The 25,552-nt window shown below is 42.9% G+C and overlaps 3 protein-coding genes across 3 annotated transcripts; 2 read left to right on the top strand and 1 right to left on the bottom strand.

Moving 5' to 3' along the window:
• Positions 1-825: 825 nt before the first annotated feature.
• LOC133415096 (dehydrogenase/reductase SDR family member 7C-B-like) lies at positions 826-6,983 on the top strand. The gene is given in 7 exon segments (XM_061700923.1): positions 826-988; positions 1,155-1,267; positions 2,613-2,823; positions 2,897-2,989; positions 4,444-4,577; positions 4,579-4,600; positions 6,756-6,983. Coding segments are annotated over 7 exon segments (939 nt in total). The 3' UTR covers positions 6,959-6,983.
• A 450-nt stretch (positions 6,984-7,433) lies between these two features.
• On the top strand, positions 7,434-9,843 carry LOC133415177 (protein NATD1-like). The gene is made up of 3 exons (XM_061701023.1): positions 7,434-7,628; positions 8,449-8,567; positions 8,676-9,843. Exons 1-3 carry the CDS (start codon positions 7,478-7,480, stop codon positions 8,790-8,792), a joined length of 387 nt encoding a protein of 128 aa, XP_061557007.1. The 5' UTR covers positions 7,434-7,477; the 3' UTR covers positions 8,793-9,843.
• A 1,066-nt stretch (positions 9,844-10,909) lies between these two features.
• LOC133415340 (germ cell-specific gene 1-like protein) lies at positions 10,910-25,479 on the bottom strand. The gene is made up of 5 exons (XM_061701318.1): positions 22,267-25,479; positions 17,966-18,013; positions 17,303-17,455; positions 15,509-15,620; positions 10,910-12,333 (listed from the first exon to the last, which is right to left on the bottom strand). The coding sequence occupies exons 1-5, from the start codon at positions 22,568-22,570 to the stop codon at positions 12,045-12,047; spliced, it is 906 nt and encodes a 301-aa protein (XP_061557302.1). The 5' UTR covers positions 22,571-25,479; the 3' UTR covers positions 10,910-12,044.
• Positions 25,480-25,552: the final 73 nt, after the last annotated feature.

Raw genomic sequence — 25,552 nt, 5'->3', positions numbered from 1 at the left:
TGCACGACTCCAATTCAAAGGACAGTTTCAGAAAGAGAGTTTTAATAAACGGCCAGAGGTCGGCACACAGGCAGGCAATCCGCAAAGACAACAGGATGCCAAAAACAACGTGAGGCCAAAAGGCAAGATCAATCGTCAGAACAGGGTCTAAGCTTACTATGAGTCGGTGACGTGGAAACAAGGAATGCTGGAACGTGACAAGAAGGTACGACAAACTGGCGACCAGAAAAAACGATGTCATGTCACCCATCCCATCGCCACTGCCGCAAACATGAGATCACTGTGGGAAGGATGTCGAGACATGCTTTCGCGTTGTGATGTTGTGACAAGCTGCTCAGCTTCATTGTTCGCGAGTAGATGTCCACGTCAGTGGTTCCCAACCACCATCTATCTATGCCAGCGACGTAGACTGATGCTTGGGCCAAAGCATGTGAGTTTTTCTGCGAATAACAAAGGATAAGAAAAAATATGTACAAAATCTGCAAATGCCGATCCATGAATATGCAAGGGTTAACTGTGATGTCTTTTCATTTAAATAGGGTCAACTAATTTGATATATGAGTAAATCAAGTTAAGAACTTAGTCACAGAACAAATGAAAGTCGTAAGACGAGGTACTACCGTATGTATTTTTGGTGACAGTTTTTGTTTGTTGCTTTGCAATGAATTAGAAATAGAATGGAATAGAATAGAATTTATTGTCACTTCTGTGCACAATGTTCTTCTCAATAAAGGTTGGGAACCACTGCTCCATGCCATAGCTGTCACTAACATTATTTAATGTATTCAAAAGAACACTTTTCTTTTTTAGACATTCCTGAAGGAGATGGAGCCCAGGTGGACCACCACAGTTCTGCTGGTTCCGTGCGCAGTGGTGGTCGCAGCCGCGTTGTTGTACGTTTATTCTTTTGTTTTGGCCCTGCTGTCCAAAAGCTCTGTACGCAACAAGGTTGTGCTGATCAGCGACGCTTTGTCCGCACTCGGGAAAGGTAACAACTAAGTCGTGACTTACAGTAACTTGCTTGAGTTTTCCCTCTATAGTAACTTGGGATTTTCTTGAAACTTGAAGGTTAAGACATAGAATGACTTCTTCCTGTGGTTTTGCTTGCTTCAAATGTGACATGGGCGCTCTTCTCCACTTCGGTTGGTCCAAAGAATGTTCTGGCATCTTCCACAAGGGCGGCGCCAGGTTGATCCTGTGCGGGAAAAGCTGGGAGAAACTCCAGGAGCTTTCGGACGACTTACTGAACAACTCCGATCCGAGCGCGGTGAACCTTTTTTTTTATTGTGTTCTAGTAGGCCAAAGGTGGGGATAAAAAACACGTAACTAGTAAGATACAGTCAGTCTACTTGTGCACGCAAATCATTCTACTAGTGCGCTGAATTGTCTCACGACTGAGGACAAAGAACATACTGGTACACGGACTTCATGCTGGGTATCAGGGAATATCCATCCATCCATCCATTTTCTTCCACCGGGGCAGTAGCTTCAGCAGGGAAGCCCAGACTTCCCTCTCCTCAGCCACTTCAACCAGCTCTTCCGGGGGTATTCCGAGGCGTTCCCGGGCCAGCTGGGAGACATGCCCGGAACACCTCACCAGGGAGGCGTCCAGGAGGCATCCTAATCAGATGCCCGAGCCACCTCATCTGACTCCTCTCAACGCGGAGGAGTAGCGGCTCTACTCTGAGCCCCTCCCGGATGACTGAGCTTCTCACCCTATCGCTAAGGGAGAGCATTGCACACGACCAGTATGGTCCCATAGACCTCCATAGAGTGACTCTCTAACATGGAGTCAGTATAAAACTGTCAATTTCATTTAAAAAAAAAAAAAAACACCTTAGTTTTGTCATACAAGTGTCCAGAAAAGGCCCCTCTGACAGCGACTTCTGTTTGACCCATTTTTGTATCCGCTTTGCGCATATTTGGCTCAGACCGTCACCTTTCCTCTGATTGGTTGCCTCCGTGGAGAAGACCTACTTGTGAGAGCACATGTTTGTTACGTTGACACCGCTCGCTCGGGAGCAACGAGGTAGGCGGAGATCTTCACTACTGACGCAGGTAAGGTCGAGAAATTCGCATGTCCCGATTTCAGGCCTCTCGGCAGAAAAATGTCTGAAACTCAAGAATGCATGGATTTGAATTCATCCATCCATTTTCTGAGCCGCTTATCCTCATTAGGGTCGCGGGGGTGCTGGAGCCTATCCTAGCTATCAATGGGCAGGAGGCGGGGTACACCCTGAACTGGTTGCCAGCCAATCGCAGGGCACATTTAAACAAACAACCATTCGCACTCACATTCACACCTATGGGCAATTTCACATATTTATTTGGGCACCATGGAGCATATATAACATCCCAAATACTAGAAAACAGTGCTTTGGTGAAGTATGGGACCTTTAAGAAGGGGGCAATTTGAGTTTTCTTTCAATAGCCTTGATATTCAGCTATGATCCATGTAATAGTACGTTCTTTATCGGCTTTCCAATATCTCCTTTTCTTCTCCGGCGGTCAACGTCAAACTGTTGAAGCCCCTCGCAGACCCCTTTGCAAAATTCCCTATTGTTGGACGAGTAAAAGTTGTCTTATCTTATCTTGTCCGTGTTCGCCTACAGACGTTCCTTCCCAAGCTGGTACTTCTCGATTTTGGGGACACGGAGACACTTCCCGAAGCAGTAACGGAGATCCTGGAGTGTTATGGCTGCCTGGACGTACTGATCCTCAACAGCAGCATGAAGCTCAAAGCTCCTGCGTACACTTTGTCCCTAGCGATGGACAAACTACTCATGGATAACAACTACTTCGGTCCAGTCACACTGGCTAAAGGTAACCATGGAAACACACACACACACACACACACACACGAAGCGTGCATCATTGTGTGGTTTGTGTGTTCCAGGTGTGCTTCCCTCCATGATGTCCAGGCGCTCAGGTCACCTCCTGGTGGTCAACAGCATTCAGGGAAAACTGGCTGTGCCCTTTCGCACCTCCTGTGAGTTGACACAGACAGCTGTGGAAAGCCAGTTGAGCATTTACTCCATATCCTTGACATCCAGCTTAAGGTCCATGTACTAGTATGCTCTTTGACCTCACAAGTAAGACAGTCCACACCTAACACCACGTTGAAGCTCTATTGTGTGGTTGGATGATCTACTGGAGAACATCCCTGCAGGAATAGATTTCACTTTAAAAAATTAAAATCAAATAAAAATTACGATGCCTTTACCGATATGCACGATCTCTCAATATTAGCATGTTAGCATTTTACGCTGCGATCAGCGAATAAACAAAATGTAAGTTTGACCTTCCCGTTTTGTGCAATCCTACGAGGTGCCAAAAAAATCTTTACCGCTCACATAGATCATTTTACACTTGAGGCGATGTGAGTCCGAGGATGCACATGTCAAGAAAAAAATGAACGCCAGCCCTGGAGCAATGAGTCCCTACAACCTAGCATCACAGAGTACAGATACAGTAATCCTCCGCTACGCTATGACAGTGTTTGCTTCACGGCGCCGCTATATTGCATATTTTTATCTGTTCAATTTGTATGATATTTTTGTGTTAGCTGTTGCGCTTGCTCACTTTCAATATATTACCTTACAGCCTACCACGATAGAAAATATTTTAGGACGATATATAGTATTTTCCCAAAAACGATCATGATAAACGGTAGTATTGTTGTTGTTTTCTTTTTATGGCAATGATGTATTGATATTATAGCCCATAATAATTAACAAGGTACATCCTTTTTAAGAACAATGAATGTTCCATTCTAAAGAACATTGAACATTGGTAGTGCAATGTAGAACAATAAATAAAATATCTTAGGTAAATAAAAAAGATGAATAGCTCAGACTCAGGCTCTGTTTGAAAAAAATTGCACTTTAACAAATATTAAACCTTTGGCACATGGCTAACGAGTCATTAAACAACTAAAGAGGCCCAAAAAATGTCTTACAGCCTGCCAAATTGGAATGAATAAAAAAAACACGATGTATTGGGGCTTTGTCACTGTTTCTAAACAGATGCCATCCATTTTAATATCACTGTCATTTTTTAGTCTTTATTTTTATTTATTGCATGAATTTTGTCATGTTATGTACTGTATAATTTCTGCTGTCTCTTGGTTTTTGAATGGCTAGCGAATGTAATGAACTGAACTTTCCCGAAAGTTTCCCAGTTGTGTGCATCTACGGAGCGAATGAGCGAACGCCTTTCATGACGCACATGAGCACACTCACCCACAAAACACTCACACTCTCCAAAAAAAACTCCCACACCGAACATAAAAACGTCTCACACTCACCAAAACCTCTCACGCTTACCGATAAACCTCTCACATACACTAAAAAACTCTCACTCTCAACAAACTCGCACCCAGCAAAAATGTCTTCCTCATCAAATTGTGGCCTAAACGGCACCTTCTCCAATCCTGCCCGCCAGACGCTGCTTCCAAGCACGCGATACAGGCCTTCTTTGACTGCCTTCGTTCCGAAGTGGAGGGCTCGGGCATCTCCGTCAGCACCATCAACGTCACTTTCATCAGCTCATGCGCGTCTGGGAAGCAGAAAGACACAGGCGGCCAAGTCCTTCTGGTCATGTGAGTCTTGAAAAACAATACACAACAATAGTGTTCCCCTGCTATAAATGTGGTTCATTGTTTATGCACCCCACAAATTCACTGATCATTTACAGTACAGTACAATACAGCACAGTACAGTACTGTACAGTGCAGTAGTACGGTGCAGTATATTTCTGTTTTAATAGTCGTTTTCCTCCCTGAACAGAGAAAATATATGACAATTGTTGTATGCTCTGTTTGTATGTGTTGCTGCTTCATGTGTGTTAAAGTTAGTAGTTGTTTAAATGTTTAGAACACGAGTGCCCAACCTTTTTTGACCCCTTTGACTTCTACTCGAAGTAGCCAACCTCCCGACATCTACCAGTTCAGTGTCAACATCGCAAACACACACACTTTTTCCAGCCTGCAGTAACTAACCTCACAACACTTTTTCTTACTGTCAAACAACCACTATACACACACATCCACACACACAAATGGAACTCACTTCCTACCTGACAGTGGGAGGAGGAGGCTAGCTTCTCGTCGTCAGGAGTGTAGGAGCTGGTTGCAAGACAGAGGTAGGCAGCAAGGTGGTCATCGGTCATTGTTGATCTGGACTTGGACTTGACGATATTCATGCGTGAGAAAGCAGACCCGCATAAATACCTGAATGTTAATCCAAAAAGAGATGTCAGGTTCAAGGCACATCTTCTGAGATTGGGATACTCTTCCTCCCCCAGTAGTTTCCAGAACATTCACACTCAAGAGCAGAGCTTTCCAAGTCAAAAAGTGATCCGCTTTTTATGTGGATAAAATTTAGGGGAAGCGACGAGAAACCGTTTTATCAGTCTCGTAATCTGAAGGTTGCTACACTTTAGAAAACTTTGGTAAGAGTTGTAGATTTCCAGAGGTTTTCTTTCCTCTAACCCAAACACACACACAACAATGCAGGTAGTGGGGGGATGTACAGGGGAAGAACACAGAAAAGCACAAAACAAACAAAGTACAGATGAACATTGCCAAAGGAAACTGACTTGTGGTATGAGATTGGTAGAATGAGTTTGTAGTGAAATATGCACTAATCTGTACTTTTAGTAGAGCAATGTTGCACTTACGTCTGTATGCTCAGCATCATTCTCCTCCAAGTGAGCATGGAAACGTCTCCTCTGCAGACTCCCGGCCCGAACTGAACACACAAACTGCATCGCAATATCCATCACTTATTTTGGGATATTTCAAATCTTTCCACACAACACTTTCTGGCGAATTATACAATGATAGTTCAGGATATCTGGGAAAGATTCACTTTCTTTGCACAGTGCAATGAACCCACTGGTGTGACCTATCATAGCAGGCGCCCCATCAGTTGTGATGGAGATCAGCTTGAAGAGTGGCAGTTTTTTGCATTAAAAATGTCCTCACCTCTGGTGTGTCCTTTTATTGCCAAAACGGTGAGCAGCTCTTCCTTGGCACTCATGTCTTCAAAAACCATCCATCCATTCTCTGTACCGCTTTATCCTCACACGTGCTGGAGCCTATCCCAGCTATCTTCGGGCGAGAGGCGGAGTACACCCTGAACCGGTCGCCAGCCAATCGCAGGGCCCATAGAAACAAACAACCATTCGCACTCACATTCACACCTACGGGCAATTTAGAGTCTTCAATCAACCTATCGTGCATTTTTTGGTGGGGATGTGGGAGGAAACCGGAGTGCCCAGAGAAAAGTTACTGTAACATCTATGCTAATTTAATTTTGCCGGTCTATGGCGTTTTGCATTATACATTAGCATCAGTCTAACATTGATTGAATATTTTGGTGTTTTAATTGATAATGTTGAATTCTCTTGTCTTGTGTGTCAGTTTAACAGTAAACTTCAGCTGGGAGTGACAAATAAACAGCTTTACGCAAACACGCTTTGACTCTTAGTTGGAGAATTGTGCGAGCAAGAGAGTCTTCGTTTCCTTTCATGACAGCGCGAGAGTGACAACAGGGACTTAAGGAAAAAGTACAATGGGTGTTTCAGTACAATGGGTTATAAGCGTGTGGGAAAGATAAAACTATTTTTGGAAAATGTATGTGGTCTTTCTATATCGTGGGTTTGCACCTATTGCGGGTGGGTCTGGAGCATATCCCCACTCTGTTGTAGAATTCAAATATTCATAGACTTACTGGTGTTCTTTCACTGCACAGATTTGTACACAAAGAAGCCGCTTGGCGTTTCTCCACGCGAGGCGGCCGGTGAGGTGGCAAAGACTTTGACCAACAAGAGGAAGGAGGTTCTGATGGTGCCCTCGCTGCCGAAGGCGGCGCTCTACGCACGCTCCTTTTTCCCCAATCTCTTCTTCGCTGTCATGGCAGCAGGCGTGAAGGACGCCACCAACACCAAAATGTAGTCCTGCTTTATTTTGGAAATTGAAAACTGAGTTTTAAATTCAAAAGCATAAAAGTGTTTCGTTACCATCACGTGCGTTCACGGTGTTTGCTTATTCGTTATATGACTTACATTTTGGCACAGTGGCCTAGCACATTTCTGAGGTTCGGGGTTTGAATCTGAGCCTACCTTTGTGGAGTTTGCATGTTGTCCCAGTACTCCAGTGGGTTTCCCCTCCCACATTCCAAAAACATGTTGGCATGTTAGCTTCATTGAAGACGATAAATTGTTCGTAGGTGAGAATGTGAAAGAGAGAATGCTTGTTTTTCTTTTGTGCCCTGATATTGACTGGCGGGCAGTACTTTGCTTTTTCTGGTCGAAGTTTCATTGAAAATATACATTAAATAAAGTAAAGTGTGAGAAACCCTGGTCAGTGTCTACTGTTTTCCTGTACGTCTGCTAGCTAGCTTTTGGCGTCCTCTCGTGGCCACTCGAAAACTGCGTCGATATCAGCCGGTGGTCAGTTTGTTCTCCGACAGAAATGTCCCTTAAAATATTATCCAGGCTCACAGAGCTAATGCCTGTGATGGTGAAGTTCAATCAGACGGCCAGACTGAGTTCTAGCGGCAGGCTGGCGGTGGAACACGACCGACAGAACCGGCGCTTCACCGTTTCTACCGGCAGTAGGACCGGTAAGCTTTAAGTGCCGATGCCGTGTTCGAAGCTCCGTTGTGCGGTTAGGTCATTCACGCAAGCCCGGCGTCCGGCTAAACGGACTTCTGTGCGGCCACGACCAATGTTTAGCATAGAAAACAATGATTTCATCCGCCTTTGCTTGAATCAAATACAGACCAGTCAAATGTGATTAAATTTTACAAAACATAATTGTGGTATCCGTTTGATTGTTCGGCATGGGTTGTATTCATCGCAGTTGAAGATTTTAAAATGAATTTGCCTAAATAAGCCCCTGTCTGATGACGAGAGACATGGGAGTGCTTGTTTGGAAAACAGCACTTTTCTTAACTAGGTTTGGTTTAGTCTTTCATGTTTAATAGAGGCAGTGAATGAGTTCAGATTTGAGAAGGGTTTGACTGACATCCACAAGATTGCACTTAAAAAATACGATTTAAGGTGCCATCGAGCAAATCAAATACTGCTGTGTCAGGCATGAATTAGTTTGAGTAAATTTAATTCAGTGACAACCATTGAATAGTTCGGCATGGATTTGATTCACCAAAATCTAAGCTCTTCAAATTCGTTTGCCTAAATAAGCAGATGCTGTGACGAGAGACATGGCAGTGCTTGGAAGAAAAAACAGAAAAGAAAAAAAAACGCACTTTTCATGAAGATGTTTTAGTCGTTTAGTACAGGGGTGTCAAACACATTTTTGTCACGGACCACATTGGAGTTACGGTTTCCCTCAGAGGGCCGTTATGACTGTGAAACCATAAAAATCTTGAATCACCTCATCTTTATGCTCTTTTGCTGTCTTAATGTGCACTTTGACCACAGGAGTCAGCGAGAGTGCGATACTCAGCTACAGATTCACGGCGGCCGACGAGGTGGATCTCGTATCCACCTTTGTACCCGAGGATTATAGGGGTCAAGGTGTGGCCGCACTCCTGTCAAAGGTCACTCAGCAGCACTCACTAGCGGTGTTCTCCATTTCGAATGACAGACAAAGTCGACGGGTCATATAGACGTTGAGTAAAATACTTGTATCTTGTTTTTGTTGACAGGCCGCCATTGACTTTGTGCTGGAGGAGAAGCTGAAGGCTCGTGTGTCTTGCTGGTACATCAGGAAGTACATGGAGGAACACCCTCACCACGATTATAAATCTCTTCAAATCACATGATGTGCTTAAGTGCGTCTTCAAATCAGATGAAGCTGTGGTAAAGTGGGGTCGAGCTGAGACATATAACAATAAAATTCAAGTTTTAATTGAATAGATTAATATATGAGTAAATGCATATGCATATAATTGTTTGTTGTACCAGAGTAGTTTCTTGAGTACCTTTTTACAATGTTTCCCTTGTGTGTATAAATTTCCACAAAATCCCAGAAGTCTTGTTAATTATTATTATTTTTTTAATGCATTTGGTGTGCATCATTATTATACAGCATTATTTATTTTTATTTATTTTATTTATCTATTTTTCACATTATTCCTTGTTGCTGAGCTGATTAAGGTAGTTTTGCTAGGTTTGAACTTTCATCCAATCAGATTCTAGCTCTGGGTTGCCAGATCAAATGAAATCTGCCCTTGCGTTACCCAGGCCAGGATCTACCTTTACGTCAGTTCTTTGTGTCCACTTATTGGAGGACCATTATGTAGCTAGCAATGTTATTCACGAAATATAGTATGAATAAAAAGCTGATTTGTATTATTATTATTATTATTATTATTTTTTTTTTTTTTTAACAAGATTCAATTTTGTTAGAACAAAGACACTACAACAACTGAAGAATGGCCTTTTTAGTATTTGGTGAGTAGAGTTGGCGCTACCTCTGACGGAGCTAGCCAGTTGACACTGCTAAATGCTAATGCTAATGCAAGTCCACTGTACTACGTATACATTTCAGTTTTTTGTTTTTGCAAACAAAATGTACTTCTATGTAAATTATTATTAAAAACACCTTTACCTAAATCCGGTATATGCGCAACCTACTTTGGTATTTGGTAAAAAACAAATTCTAAGCACTTCTTCCCGGTTCGGGTGAATGGCGACTGTGACAAAGCAACTGTGGGAACTTTAAATGTCTCTTTTTCTAACACAAAATGTCACCACAGAGCCACCTAAAATTCAAATATAAAATGTTAAAGCTTTGTTCGTGTTTACATGTATCATTTGGAAAAATATATGAGATGTATTTCACTTTTGCCCAAAGACACAAGTCATAAAGAAAATAACCGTTTTTGCAAATTCGGCTTCAAACAATGATGTAATCAAACAATAGTCATGCTCGTTAGCATAGCATACATAGGAAGCCAGCTAACCTGTTTGCCAGATTGGTCACATGACATAACACACGCAGCGGATTAATTTAATGATGTTATGTATAGCAGTCCTGTGATTGGCTGGCGACCAGTCAGCTGCGAAAGGCCAACGTAAGTGAGGAAACAGCCCATATGCCATTGAAAATGGATGGATGATTTAATGTATTTATGAGCATCTTGATGACTGTCAAGCGACCTGTGTCACAATACTTTCAATAAAGTTTCCTTGATCATATTGTTCTCCAAGATCAGGGGTTGGCAAAGTATGGCCTGAGGTCACATAGCATTTACGTAACCAATAATACTGTTATATTTGTCACATTAATTTAGCAGCTTTTTCCTAAAATTGATTGATTGAAAGGTATTTATTCATTGAGCTTATTACATTTTATTTATTTGGATTTTTTTTATTTTATTATTCCTTTCGTCTATTTTGGTTTATTTTAAGTAAAATAGCAAAATAAAACATTTTTTTATGTTGCATGAGCAGGAAAAAAAAATAATCGTGTATAATTCATGAACAACAATGGCAATTGTGAGCATCAATAATATTTCTTGCAATATGCGCATGTCACAATGCCCTTCATGTGTCATCATGAGGCGTGGATCACTTGGACATTTCAGCTGCACAATGAACCAAAAATGATCTTTAACGTCACGTCAATGTAAGAAGCAGCATGTTGTTCTCTGCAAAAAAAAAAGAACAAAAAGAAGAAGAAGAAAAAACGTGTTCAATCCCATTCTTCTCTAGACTTCCGTCATCATTGTCCACCACATGCCGAAGCATCCAAACAGTCATGTGCACAAATCGAGGTAAAAGAGGCAGCCTGCTGTCGCTTAGTGTGAAGACAACGCCGGCCTTTCCTCCTCCCACCTCTTATGCGATCACATGATCACATGGGCAAGATTTGATGAGATGCATGTTGTCTCAAAGCCGAGCGGGTTACATTATTTCCACAAGGATACACACACACATACACGCACGCAACTACATTTTTTTTTTATTACATTTTTAAATCCAACAGTCAATCGGGTTCGAGAAAAGCCGCCCATCAAAAAGTGTTCCAGTGGGCCAGCGGGTGATCTTCAAGCCAGAGGTGGGAGTAAGTCACAAATGTGTGAGTGAAAATTCAAGTCTTAACCTTCAAGTCTCAAGCAAGTCCAAACGTTTTTCAAATGGTTCCAAACGAGTTCTTGTTTACCTTGCATGTTGTCATTCTCCTATTCCCAATTTGATCAAAACATAGCCTATTTCTTGAATTGAAATGTAATAATCTTTATTCCGTCATGAAGTGGCCTCTTAATTCTGCATTACAGCGTGCTGGTGAGTTGTTACCTTTTCAGGATGGCAGCAACATTCATGTGAATGAAATTCCTCAATTCACGTTAACATAGTTCCTTGGCACCAAGACTACACAAGATTTCAGCAAAGGACTACTTTTTTCGAACTGGAGCTCCTCTACTTGCTACAACATAGTTCCTTGGCACCAAGACGACACCAAAGCAATACTTTTATATTAGACAGGGCTTTGGCCTGTGCACAAAACAGTGACTAGGTCAATTATAGATTGTGCTAATACAGAAAAACTATTTCCTGTGTATTCCAATATTTTGGAATTATAATTGATTTATTTGTTGAGTACTTATTAGGGAAGGTCCACCAGCTGACATTGATACAGTACATTGTAATTATACGAACACAGTGACGTGTTTAACTGCGCCTAAGTGGTGTTCCGAAACGATATTTCATTTGACTGATGTATAAACTTCAGTATATTGTCCACTTTATCAAAATCCCGATATAGTGATTGAGGAGTATTGGATTAATCATATCGGCCCTAGAGTCAACCATATCAGTGGTTTAGGGAGTAGGGAATTAGGGCTGTCACTGATATTTTTGAATAGATGTTTTATTATTATCAGTTATTCCATTAATCAATCGAATAAAATGTATCAGATAAAAATGTATTTTGTATCAAAGTGAATTGGTAATTTTTTTTTGTAGACTTTTTAGGGAACTAGGGAATGAGTGAACGATTACGAACAAAGCCCAAGTCAAGTCGAGTCCTAAAATTGGCGACTTAAATCAGAGTCCCTCCACCTCTGCTTCTAACAGTAGGCCTCTCCTTGCGGCTCAGCCACATGGTCCATTTCCAGGGTGTATGTGGCCCCCGTGGGTGGCTTCTTGCCATTGAGTGGCAACTCCGGCGGTGCCTCTGCGTCGGCCGTCAGGTACCACATGTGGTCGGGGAGATCCAGCTCCAGCAACTTCTGCTTGATTAGCAGGCTTTTCTCGATGTTCCTCCGCTTGAACTTGAACTCGATTATGGTCTTTGTGTAGCGGTTGAGTGCCGTCACCGCCGAGCCCATGCAGGTGCCGAACGATCCCCACGCTAGACTGGAGGGAGTGCAAGAGAGATGTTAGCAATATTATATATATATATATATATATATATATATATATATATATATATATATATATATATATATATATATATATATATATATATATATATATACACATACATATACACAGGGGATAGGGACTGAGCCCTGCCGTGAATAGCGAAAATCTATGAGTAATTGATGCCCTGGGTTAAGATTACTTGGAGATGCCACAAGATGGCAGCAAAGCACTTAAAGCAGAGAGTATCCTAAAAAAAAAAAAAAAGGTTGTGTGAAGTCTCCAACAGTTTAAATAGTTGGATTTATTGTTTTGCTATTGTCCATAACAGCCATCCATCCATTCTCAATACCACCTATCCTGTTCAGGGTCGCGGGGTGCTGGAGCCTATCCCAGCTGACTTCAGGTGAAAGGCGGACTACGCCCTGAACTGGTCACCAGTCAGTCGCAGGGCACATATAGACACAGAAAACCACTTGCACTCACATTCACACCGTCACTGAGTGGTAACTGATCCCATGCTGCTTGCACCGAAGTCACGAGAATGCACCGCTACATCATCAGTGACTCATCAGCAGCAACGCAGACAAAAAAATATTTGTCAAACATCAACGCCATGCATCTAGCATTCACAAAATCATGAACTCATGTTACATAAACAAATCTATTTCGAAGTTAAATTATTTTACTCAAACAGACGACCTTGACATGAAGCTCATCAATAGTGTTGGCTCACATCTTAGCCTAAATAACTACAAATTGTAATACCATTTCAAACTTATCGCTGCAACTAACGATTATTTTAATAATTAATTAATCTCTCAATTATATTCTCGATTGATCAATGATCGGATAAAAACATTTTTTTTTAAGTTCCATCATTTTATTTAAAAACAGGACATTATTTAAAATTGACCATGCCGAAAATGCACATGGATGAATTCATTCTGATTTAGTTTGGTCATTAAAATATTAGAAAATCAGCAAAAATGTTGATCATCGTTTTCCAAAGTAAAACCTTTCGGCTTAGCTCCTTCTTTACCACAACGGACCGATACAAAGTCCACATCACTGCAGACGCTGCACCGATCTGCCTGTCGATCTCCCGTTACATTCTTCTCTCACTGTACTTGAACTTCCCCCAATGTACTTGAACTCCGCCACTTGGGGCAGGATCTCATCCCCGACCTGGAGAGGGCACGTCACCCTTTTCCGACTGAGGACCATGGTCTCAGATTTGGAGGTGCTGATTCTCATCCCAGCCGCTTCACACTCGGTTGCAAACTGCTCCAGTGAAAGTTGGAGATCACGGCTTGATGATGCCAACAGAACCGCATCATCTGCAAAAAGCAGAGATGCAATACTGAGGCCACCAAACCGGACCCCCTCTACGCCTCGGCTGCGCCTTGAAATTCTGTCCATAAAAGTTCTGTACAGAATCGGTGACAAAGGGCAGCCTTGGCGGAGTCCAACCCTCACCGGGAACGAGCACTACTTACTGTCGGATATGCGGACGAAACTCTGACACTGGTCATACAGGGACCGAACAGCCCGTATCAGGGGGTTCCGTATCGCATACTCCCGAAGCACTCCCCACAGGACTTCACGAGGGACATGGTCGAACGACTTCTCCAAGTCCACAAAACACATGTAGACTGGTTGGGCAAACTCCCATGTACCCTCGAGGACCCTGCCGAGGAGGTCTTCGAAGTATTCTCCCCACCGACTCACAACGTCCCGGGTCGAGGTCAGCAGCGCCCCATACCCACTATACACAGTTTTGATGGTGCACTGCTTCCCCCTCCTGAGACGCCGGATGGTAGACCAGAATTTCCTCGAAGCCGTCCAGAAATCGTTCTCCATGGCCTCACCGAACTCCTCTCATACCCGAGTTTTTGCTTCAGCGACCACCAAAGCTGCATTCCGCTTGGCCAGCCGGTACCCATCAGCTGCCTCAGGAGTCCCACAGGCCAAAAAGGTCCAATAGGACTGCTTCTTCAGCTTGACGGCATCCCTCACCGTTGATGTCCACCAACGGGTTCGGGGATTACCGCCACGACAGGCACCGACTACCTTGCTGAGGCGGCCGGTCAGCCGCCTCAGCAATGGAGGCATGGAACATGGTGCCAAATGCACGTGTGTACACCCTTATACTTGAACATGGTGTTCGTTATGGACAATCCGTGATGAGCACAGAAGTCCAGTGACAGCACACCACTCGGGTTCTAATCAGGGGGGCCGTTCTTCCCAATCACGCCTTTCCAGGTCTCACTGTCATTGCCCACGCGAGCATTGAAGTCCCCCAGCAGAACGATGGAGTCCCCAGCAGGAGCGGTCTTCAGCAACCCCCCCAAGGACTCCAAAAAGGGTGGACTGCTGTGCTTTCAAACAAAACTAATTTAGCAAGAGCTAACGTTGTGGCTAACACTGGTAATGTTTGTTCAAACATTCAAATAGGGTTTACATGAAATAAAAAGTTTCAGGTTGAAGTTTAAGGATTGTGAATGTTTATTAAAAGTTAGCAGATCAACATTGAAAATAAGAAGCTGTGCTTAATTTTCTATTGGGATAAATAAATGTTACCAATTATTCGAATTATCTTTTGCACATGCCTAACACACTTCAAGCTAGAAGCTAATGAGGGAATAAACTGCAATTTACATATCACTGGCGCCAGGCAGAACCCTTGTACCTCTCAAACTATCACTTTTCAGGAAATAAAACCAAAAAAAACGACATGTTGAAACATTAACGTTGCATCATCAAAGAGAGTAAGCGATTACATACACTTGAAAAAATATGAAATTGACCACATTTGGACAAAGATTTTTGGCCCGGTGCCAGCAATATGATCCGATTAATTGACTAATCGCATTGCAATAATCGGTGACTTTAGTCGACTATCGAAATAATCGTTTGTGGCAGTCAAAACCGCCAGCTAGCCGTTACCGCTTCCACCACTCCCGATAGCGTTTTGGTGGCATTATGTGGCTTCTTAGGGTATTACCAAAAAAGCAAAAAAATACGCGGATGGGGTAAAGAGGTGAATTAATGAATGATGAACCATCCAGATATAGGCAGAGCCTTTATATATGTAGCTGATGCTAACATTAGCTTAGTAGCAAACTGATCTGAAGCTGCACAAAGGACATGAGTTGTCTTGTCTTACACATAAGACCAGCTGTAGTCCCATGTCTTGGGCCTCCAGTCTTCTGGACCCATGGCCACAGCCAGCTGAAAAATGGTGGTGAACATCATGTGGGCCACCATCCCACAAAGGCCTGAAACACGACAAGAAGTGACAACAACAAAAGCTACTTTGGGGCATTTTAGTATCCATGGCAATCCTGATTAGCAACCTTCTAGCATATTAGACAGGACTTGCTTAAACTAAAGATACGTACCAGACATGAGATGTGTTTCGATTTGGACAGCACGGTGTAGTGGAGTGGAAGGGAGTGGAGTGGAGTGGAGTGGAGTGAGGTGCAGTTGAGATTTGAGATTTTGAGATTCGAATCTCGGCTTGGGCACATTCTCCAACTTTCTCCCACATTCCAAAAACATGTTAGCATGTTAGCTTCATTGAAGACTAATTGTTCATTGGTGTGAATATGAGAGTGAATGTTTCTTTGTCTATATGTGCCCTGACAATGACTGTCAATCAGTCCATTGTTTGTCTATAGGAACATTAACTGGCGACCAGTCGATTGTTTGTCTATAAGTGCCCCGACACTGACAGGTGACAAGTTCAGAATGTACTCTGCCTCTCGCCCGAATACAACTGGAAGAGGATCCAGCTCTCCCTAATGAGGATAAGCGGTCCGCGATTGCTGATATGTCGATTACATAATATGTTGTTTTGAACAAAGACATCTCTGATAAAGTGAACATCCCAGAGAATAAAATCATTATTATATTTGTGTCTGTTTTGGAGCGAGCACCAATCAGCCTCAGGGTGGTCGAGTGGTCGTGATCTCCCAGTGGGACTCTGCTGGCTGTCCCTCTCTTGTGGAGGTCTGCCTCACAGCAGCTTTACTAGAGGATTAACTGCTAACAACAGTGTGGTTGAGGGGGGCAGCGTGGGTGGGGGGCGGGAAGGGTGAGGGGTGGGGTGTCACTCCTCTGGGCAGGTCTTGGTCACGGCCCAAAAAGAGCCGCCCGCCACCAATCGGATTATTGCACAAACCAGCAAGTAAATCCTCAGTCAGCAAGTCAGCCGTTGTCATCGTCTAGTAACTAAAGTCATAGTAAAGTGCTAAAGTCATACTGCAATAACGAGTCCAAAAGTCATAGTCTAGGAGCTCGTCCGAAAGTTACGTACATTCAAGTAACTATCCTGAATCATAGTGTAGTAACTAATCCTAAAGTCCTACTTTGGTAAAGTCCTGAAGTCATACTCGTGTAATGAATCTGAAAGTCATACTCAAGTCACTAGTTTCTAAGGTCATAGTCTAATACCTCGTTCTGAAGTTAAACCCGGGTAAAGTTCTGAATTTATACTCGAGTAACAAGTCCTGAAGTTATACTCTAGTAATGAGTCGTGACGTTATTCTGTAGTTACAAGTCCGAAAGTCATACTCGAGTAACGAGTTTCGAAAATCATAGTCTTGTAACTAGGCCTAAGCCAAGTATTGTAACTAGTAAATAGTCATAATTTAATAAATAGTCCTCAAGTCATACTCGAGTAACAAGTCTTAAAGTCATGGACTCGTAACAAGTTGTAAAGGTATACAGGAGTAACTCGTCAGAAAGTTATAAAAGTAAGTCTGGTGAGACTTGCGTGACTAGTCTTGAAGAGACCTGCTGCAGTGCATTGGTAGATGAGGGGTGCTCAATCGCTTGGTGTTCAGAAATAACTATAATTTTTCGTGATGGTGCATTTCAATCGCGTTTCGCTGGTTTGCTCAGTGTGTGGCAGACCTTAGTCTTCCTTTACCTCCCACAAGGAGCTTCTATTCCTCACCTGATAATGCAGTGCACAAGGCGGCGAAGGCACTCAGCTTGAGTTTGTTCATGACGCTGAAACAAGGACACTGCTCCAAGGTCATCAGGGTGCCGCCTGCAAACAGCAGCGTCAAGTACAAGGTCTCGGCCACGATGCACAGCCACAGGACCCCTGCATGCACACAGCATATGGCAATGAGCGATAATCAGAACAAAACACCAACAAAAAAACTACAAAGAACCTCACAAAAATCAGACGAAAACAAGTTAAGCATCTATGTCCTTGCTCATTAATAACTCCAAATCAGTCAACGCATACATTAAAAGTAAAGTGGTACTCGATTATGTAACGCGCCATCTAGTGGAAGAGTGTTCTGCGTGTCATATCTTATCCTGTTCAGTGTCGCAGGGTGCTGGAACCTATCCCAGCTGACTTCAGGCGAAAGGCGGACTACACCCTGAACTGGTCGCCAGTTAGTCACAAGACACATATAGACACGGACAACCATTCGGACTCACGTTCACACTGTCACTCGGTGGGAACTGAACCCACGCTGCCTGCACCGAAGTCAGGGGAATGTAGCGCTACACCATCAATGACTTAATTTTCAGACTAATTCGATAACATTAGATAATTTTCAATCATCTGTTATTTAAAAAAAAAAAAAAAAAGTGTACCAACCTCGTTCGTGTTCCGGTGCAATCTCAGAGAAGTCCCGACAGTCGAAGCCTGCAATCGCACAACAACAATTAAAACCGTCTTCGGACATAACAGGTTGAGTCAGACAACAAAGTTAAGTGTGGTTGCATATGTGGGTCCACGGTGCACAACGAAGTTTGGAAACATAAGTGGGAACGCGACGTAGTCTATCACTCACCTACACTAATGCAGTCACGAAGTTGTAATTACAGTAAATATTTGTTTGAAAGTAAATGTAAAATAATCGAACGCAAAATAGTAAGTACAACGTTAACTAAGTAGGGCTTCTTGTGACCACGTATCCTTGAGCTAGCCAGAAAACTACTTCATTAGACGCCGTTCGCAACCTCGAAGCACATATGTCGAGACCTTCATAGTAACCCCAAGGATCCCCTAGACCTGAAACTGAAAATTCTGCAAGCACTAGCTCAGGTTGGAGGTGCCTTCCTCCTCAAAGCACTTGAGAAGAAAAAGGAACTGCTACTGTTCTTAGTCCTAACATCATAGTCTAGTAAGTCGTCCTAAAGTCATAGTCTAACAATGAATTCAAAGGTTATGGTAAAGTAACTAGACCTAAAGTCATACATGAATAACGATTTTTTTTTTTTAAATTCATTGTATAGTAACAAGTCCTAAAGTCACACTCAAGTATAAAGTCATACTTTTATAACTAGTCCTAAGTCATGATTTCGCAACCAGTCCTGAAGTCATAGTCTAGTAACTAATCCTAAAGTCATACTCTGATAACGAGTCTTAAAGTCATTGGTTAGTAACTAGTCCTAACGTCATAGGCCAGTAACGAGTCTTAAAAGTCATTGGTTAGTAATGAGTCCTAAAGTCATACACCAGTAACTAGTCCAAAAGTCATACTTAAGTAACCCGTCCTAAAGTCATAGTTTAGTGACTACTCCTAAAGTCATAGGCTAGTAACTAATCCTAAAGTCATACTAAAGAATAGTCTTAAAGTCATACTTTTGTAACTAGTCTCGTAATAGTCTCGTAACCAGTCCTGACATCATAGTCTAGTAACGAGTCCTAAAGTCACACTGGAGTAACAAGTTATAAAGTCATTAGCTACACACTAAAAAATGCTGGATCAAACTTGTAACTGAACTGTTGGTTTGGCATTGTTGGGTCAGAGGTTTGGTCAATTTGAACCAACATTGGATCAAAATTAGAGCAAATTATTAACCCATCTGTTGGGTAAGAGATGGGTTCATAACAACACAAGACAAAGGCATTGATTGGACAACCCAGCTATTGGTATAAACTGATGGTTCTGAGATACAGTGGGTACGGAGAGTTTTCAGACCCCCTTCAATTTTTCACTCTTTGTTATATTGCAGCCATTTGTTAAAATCATTTATGTTAATTTTATCCTCATTAATGTACACACATCACCCCATATTGACAGAAAAAAAAAACGGAATTGTTGTATTTTTTGCTGATTTATTAAAAAAGAAAAACTGAAATATCACACAGCCATAAGTATTCAGACCCTTTGCTGTAACACTCATATATTGAACTCGGGTGCTGTCCATTTCTTCTGATCATCCTTGAGCTGGTTCTACACCTTCACTGGAGTCCAGCTGTGTTTAATTATACTGATTGGACTTGATTAGAAAAGCCACACCCCTGTCTATATAAGACCTTACAGCTCACAGTGCATGTCAGAGCAAATGAAAATCATGTGGTCAAACGAACTGCCTGAAGAGCTCAGAAACAGAATTGTGGCAAGGCACATATCTGGCCAAGGTTACAAAAATAATTCTGCTGCACTTTACGTTCCTAAGCGCACAGTGGCCTCCATCATCCTGAAATGGAAGACGTTTGGGACGACCAGAACCCTTCCGAGAGCTGGCCGTCCGGCCAAACTGAGCAATTGGGGGAGAAGAGCCTTGGTGAGAGAGGTAAAGAAGAACCCAAAGAGACTGTGGCTGAGCTTCAGAGATGCAGTCGGGAGATGGCAGAAAGTTCTAGAAAGTCAACCATCGCTCCAGCCCTCCACCAGTCGGGGCTTTATGGCACAGTGGCCCGACGGAAGCCTCTCCTCAGTGCAAGACACATGAAAGCCCGCAGAGAGTTTGCTCAAAAACACCTGAAGGACTCCAAGATGGTGAGAAATAAGATTCTCTGGTCTAATGGGACCTTTGGCCTTGATTCTAAGCGGTATGTGTGGAGAAATCTAGGCACTGCTCATCACCTGTCCAATACAGTCCCCACAGTGAAGCGTGGTGGTGGCAGCATCATGCTGTGGGGGTGTTTTTCAGCTGCAGGGACAGGACGACCGGTTGCAATCGAAGGAAAGATGAATGCGGCCAAGTCCAGGGATATCCTGGACGAAAACCTTCTCCAGAGTGCTCAGGACCTCCGACTGGCCCGAAGTTTCACCTTCAAAAAAGACAATGACCCTAAGCACACAGCTAAAATAATGAAGGAGTGGCTTCAGAACAACTGTGTGACTGTTCTTGAATGGCCCAGCCAGAGCTCTGACTTAAACCCAATTGAGCATCCCTGGAAAGACCTGAAAATGGCTGCCCACCAACATTCACCCTCCAACCTGACAGAAATGAAGAGGATCTGCAAGAAGAAATAGCAGATGATTCCCAAATCCAAAACTTGTTGCATCATTCCTAAAAAGACTCATAACCGTATTAGCTCAAAAGGGTGCTTCGACTAAATACTGAGCAAAGGGTCTGAATACTTATGGCTGTGTGATATTTAACTTTTCCTTTTTTAATCAATCAGCAAAAATTGCAACAAAATGAACTTAAATTATTTTAGCAAATAGCTGCAATATAAAAAAGAGTGAAAAATTTAAGGGGTTCTGAATACTTTCGGTGCCCACTGTAGCTCGACTACATTGGGTTACAGGTACACCACCATTGGTTTGAGAAAACCCGCCTTCTCGAAGTCGCCATTTTTGTTTGATTGCTCTTATTTCATTCAGCTGCGACTTGGAGCCACTTGCTGACTACTTCCTATATGGTGAAGTGGAACAGGAACTACAAGAGTCTAGTTACTCTAGCCTTTATATTAATATAAGACAACACATTTATTATTTGTGGAAAAGTTTCATGCAAATGGATGGCAACCGATTCAGGGTGCACCCGCCTCTCGCCCAAAGTGAGCTGGGTTTGGCTCCAGCACCCTAATGAGGATAAGCGGTTCAGACGTATGTATGTTAGTAATGCTAACTAGAAAATACTTTTCCAGAAGAAACAGTTTGGGCTGCTTATGTATGATGCAGCAACATCAAAGTGGGGCCAAAAAACAGTGGGATTAATAGTTTATTTGTTATTATTATGTTTCAGACCACTTTTTGTTTCATATTTGACCAATCCAACGGCAAGATCTCATTCGACCCAACGGCAGTGTCACAGACAACCCAACGGCAGGGTCGCGTTCGACCCAATGGCAGGATCACATTCGAACCAACGGCAGAGTAGCGTTCAACACATTTTGGGGTAAACAGCCCCAACCCAACAGTCGGGGTCAAATCCCCTGGTCTAAAATAACCACTCGTCGGTCCAAGTTTAGGAACGCATTGGGTTACCCAAATAACCCATTTAGGGTTGTTTTTCACCCAGCCATTTTTAGAGTGGAGTAACTATCAGTCATATTCGAGTAATGACTTTCTAACTTTGGTACCTACTCCTAAAGTCATAGTGTAGTAACTAGTCTTAAAGTCATAGTTTGTCATTGTTCCGATAACAAATCTAGAGTTGAAGTTGAGTAAAGAGTCCTAAAATCAGTCTAGTAACTAATCCTAAAATTATAGTCTCGTAGCTATTCCTGAAGTCATAGTCTAGTAACTCGTCATAACAATATTGTCTAGTAATTACTGTAGTGCTAAAGTCATAATCTAACAACTATTCCAAATGTCATAATCTAGCTAGTCTTGAAGTAAAAAGGTGTTCAAAAGTCAGTCTACTAACTTGTCATGAAGTCATAGTCCTGAAATAGCCACCCTCAAGTATCAAGTCGTAAAATCATACTAACGATATCTGAAAACCAGGCTTGAGACTTCCACGCTAAACAATGACTGTGCCATTGTTCCTGTGCTCCCTCCATTCATAAGGCTGCAACTCGGTTCAGTTACCATTAGCATGAAGCTACTGTAACTGTGACATATCCAGACAGGACAGCAGACGAGTGATGAATGAGACAAAAGTTTAGGATCCGAATAAGTTTCTTATTATCTATTCTCTGTCTGATCTGGCTTGTTTCTGGTGTGGTGAGTCCCCAGACTCTGCAGGCTCCCCTGACTTCTCCCTTCTTACCGTTCATGTCGGCGGCCTGCTCGCAGGAGAAGAAGATCCCAGTGTGGAACTTCTTGAGCAGGAACTTCTCCTCCCCGGTCTCAAATATATACTGCACCAGGCGGCTGTCGTTGATGTTGGAGCTATTGAAGCGGATGCAGAAGAACTGCTTGACCTTGATGGGCGGCCCGGTGCAGAAGGGCTTGGCCACCTTCCGCGTGCCCTCGCACCAGTAGCTGGTGGTGACGGCCGACAGGGCAAAGGCGAACGCCACGAAGTTGAGGGTGAGCGCCAGAGAAGCCCGCCGTCCGCGCTCCAGCCTCATGGTCCAGGCCGGAAACCGACAAGGGGAACTAATCCCAATTTTTGACACACGGCCACTGTCTTTCGCCTCCCGTCAAATGCGTCAAATCTTCATAATCCTGTTGCTGTGGAGGCTCCGTGGTTGTCAAGAAACGCAAGCCGCCACAGTGGCCGATCTTCCTTTAAGGATTCATCCTCTCGTTTGTGCCTCCTCGCCGCCTCTACGCCACTCCACCTCTTGCCCGCCGTATCGTCCGTCACAAATGGCAAATTATACGCCAGACTTCCTTTCATCATATTCATAAAGGACAGATTACAGCCATCTGACATTATAATCCACAGCAAGGTTTTTTATACGCTGCCTGCCAGCAGCCACAAGATCAACCAATTGCTTCAGACATGAACATGGAAAACCCAAACATCATCCATCCATACATCCATTTTTACAGAGATTAAGCATTAACTTGGTATCTTAGATGTGCGCTGAATTGTCCATGTACTAGTATGCTCTTTTCCTTCACTTGTAAAACAATTCAGTGCACTCGCAGGACTAGGACACACTAATATAATAACTATCTCACCAGTGATGATTCTTCCGCAGCTTTCTACTACATTTTTGTGTTCTAGTAGAACTATTATGGCGCACAGGTAGGACAACAATCCAATTGTCCTTGGCCTGGGATGGCCTTTGTCCTCACCTGTAAGAAAATCTCTGCACACTTGTAGGACTAGTACTGTCTGAATAGTGCACCCTAGTTGTTCTACTCGTGGGAAGAAATGCCATGCAGACATAGTCGTTCTATTAGTGCATCCTAATCATTCTACTAGTGTGCTGAACTGTCTTTCTAATGATGACAAAAAGCATACTAGTATATTGACAATTCAGCCCACTAGTAGGATATTGAATAAATGTTCAAACGATTTGCCATACATTTCCTAGTTCAGAGTGAACTGGGCCCCATCCCTGGCAAGAGAAGTGTGGACTGGTTGCCAGTCAATTTCAGGGCACATAAAGACAAACAAGGGATTGGTCGGCAGCCAATCACAGCGCACATATAGACAGACAAACATTCACACCCACATACACAAGTATCGACAATTTCGCGTCTTGAATGGAGCGAACGTGCATGTTTTTGGGCATGAAAAGTCCCGAGCTCAGATTACAACCCCGAATCATCACCCACACGCACAACCGTGCTGCCCTCAGATGCGAAGCAATTTGTTTCATGACATTAATGAAGCAGATCTGTTTTTGTGACTGGAACAGTTCGCAGGTTCAAGACTTGGGTCTGTGGAGCCATTGCCAAGGTGTCTTTGAGGCAGGCAGGCTGACTTGGACTTGTACTGTACTTCTATTTCAATGATGACGTGCCACTGAATGTCAGTCTTGTGACTTGACTGAAAGAAGGTTAAATGAGGCCAGGTGGTTAAATGTTATGTTTGCTTACATCAGATTATTTTTTGTACAAGCAACGTCCACCTGTCGCTGGACTCTCATTTTCTGACAAAAGAATCAGAGCGTAATGTGATTACATAAAAAGTACACGATGGCATTTGGACGTCCAAAGATTAAATTAATCTGGTTTGGTGAAAGTAGGCAGGATGAACATGAAGGATTACTCCGCACACAAAAAACATTTTCAAAAATGCACTTTTTCCAATGAGGAGTCCACTTCGAGAACCTTCCTATTGTTATTTCAACAAAGTACCCGTGATTTGTGTGGTATCACGTGAACCAGCAGACAAACCATAAAACACCTTTTTTTGCATTCAATGTTTGTTAAGAGAAAGAGTTCATGATAAAACAGTTAATGAGTGGTTGTCCCTTAAATCATCTCAACCAGTAATTGATTTGACAACAGCAGATGGTCTGCTAATCTGGTTTGAGTCTATTACAACTCCACATAATCTCTTCTCTTTGTGACCGAGATGCTCAATTATTGGGACTCACCACCAGTCGCAGGGAGGATTTCATATGTCATAATTTCTTTTCCTGAGCCATAGGTCAACGCATATGATAAAAACTTCATAAAAGGCAAATGCTTGACTCATTCAAGCAGATCTTTGAACTGAACTCTAAACTCTTCCCAATGATCTTATGTTTCAATACACAACTATACCCCAATGTTCTGTGTGAAAGGCAAAGGCTAAAAACGTCTTGATCGACTTAAGATATAAATCATCATTACCAGAAACTGTGTGAAAGAGGCTGCAGATTCAAGTACAAGGACCAGGGGCACTTTAGGATAGGGCCAAAGGGGCAGGGCCCTGATGACCATCGAACAGTATGGAGGCGGCCACTAGAGGACAATGGCAACCTTTCAGGAGGACACTCTGATTCACTTTCTGAGGAGAGCCGAAACCACAAGGAGGTTATGGTAAGGTGGATCAGGTCAAGTGTCAGGTGAATTCATATGTGGACCTGCTCACTACACACAACCACTAGAACCGTGTCAAGTCAGTTTTTCATTCGTGAAACCTTCTGGACACAGGTTGGTGTTCAGGGCAAATTGTCAAATAATCCATTTATCTATCCATTTCTTATCCACATTAGGGTCATGAGTGAGCTGGAGCCTATTTCAGAAAACTTTACCTGAGAGGTGGAGTACGCCAGTACTCGTCGCCACAAGGCAGATGAAGATAGATAAACAATCATTCTCACTCACATTCAGGATAATTTACAGTTGAGTCTTGAGTACCCAGAGAAAACCCACACAAGCATAGGGAGGACGGAGTTCAGATTTGAACGACGAACGTCAGAACAGACAGTAACCACTCCACCACTGTGCAAAGTTTGAAGCCTGGAATATATTCCAAAGTCAAAAAATTGTCTTTTTTAAAAATTCTGCAGTGGTTTGTTGTTTCTGCAAAGAGTTTCCAAAGCGTGGCAGGTGTTGAGCGCCTGCTGCGTTTTAATCCTCCGCTAACACCTCAGTGTCTTTACAAAGGTGTCATAGCGTGATCACATGTCCACCTTCTAAATCTGACACGGAGCTGTCTGGAT

Source organism: Phycodurus eques, chromosome 16, assembly GCF_024500275.1.
Source record: "Phycodurus eques isolate BA_2022a chromosome 16, UOR_Pequ_1.1, whole genome shotgun sequence".
Lineage (NCBI taxonomy): Eukaryota > Metazoa > Chordata > Actinopteri > Syngnathiformes > Syngnathidae > Phycodurus > Phycodurus eques.
Note: the sequence above shows the minus strand (reverse complement) of the source record. Positions and strands in the feature narration are given on the sequence as shown.

Bases quoted from the DNA above. Each gene is read 5' to 3' on its own strand.
- LOC133415177 (XM_061701023.1), top strand. From the start codon at position 7,478: ATGTCCCTTAAAATATTATCCAGGCTCACAGAGCTAATGCCTGTGATG. The intron at 7,629-8,448 runs GTAAGCTTTAAG...CTTTGACCACAG, and splicing joins TTCTACCGGCAGTAGGACCG to GAGTCAGCGAGAGTGCGATA. The intron at 8,568-8,675 runs GTCACTCAGCAG...TTTTGTTGACAG, and splicing joins TGGCCGCACTCCTGTCAAAG to GCCGCCATTGACTTTGTGCT.
- LOC133415340 (XM_061701318.1), bottom strand. From the start codon at position 22,570: ATGAGGCTGGAGCGCGGACGGCGGGCTTCTCTGGCGCTCACCCTCAAC. The intron at 18,014-22,266 runs GTAAGAAGGGAG...GTGCGATTGCAG, and splicing joins GCAGGCCGCCGACATGAACG to GCTTCGACTGTCGGGACTTC. The intron at 15,621-17,302 runs GTGAGGAATAGA...GTCGTGTTTCAG, and splicing joins CTTGTGCACTGCATTATCAG to GCCTTTGTGGGATGGTGGCC.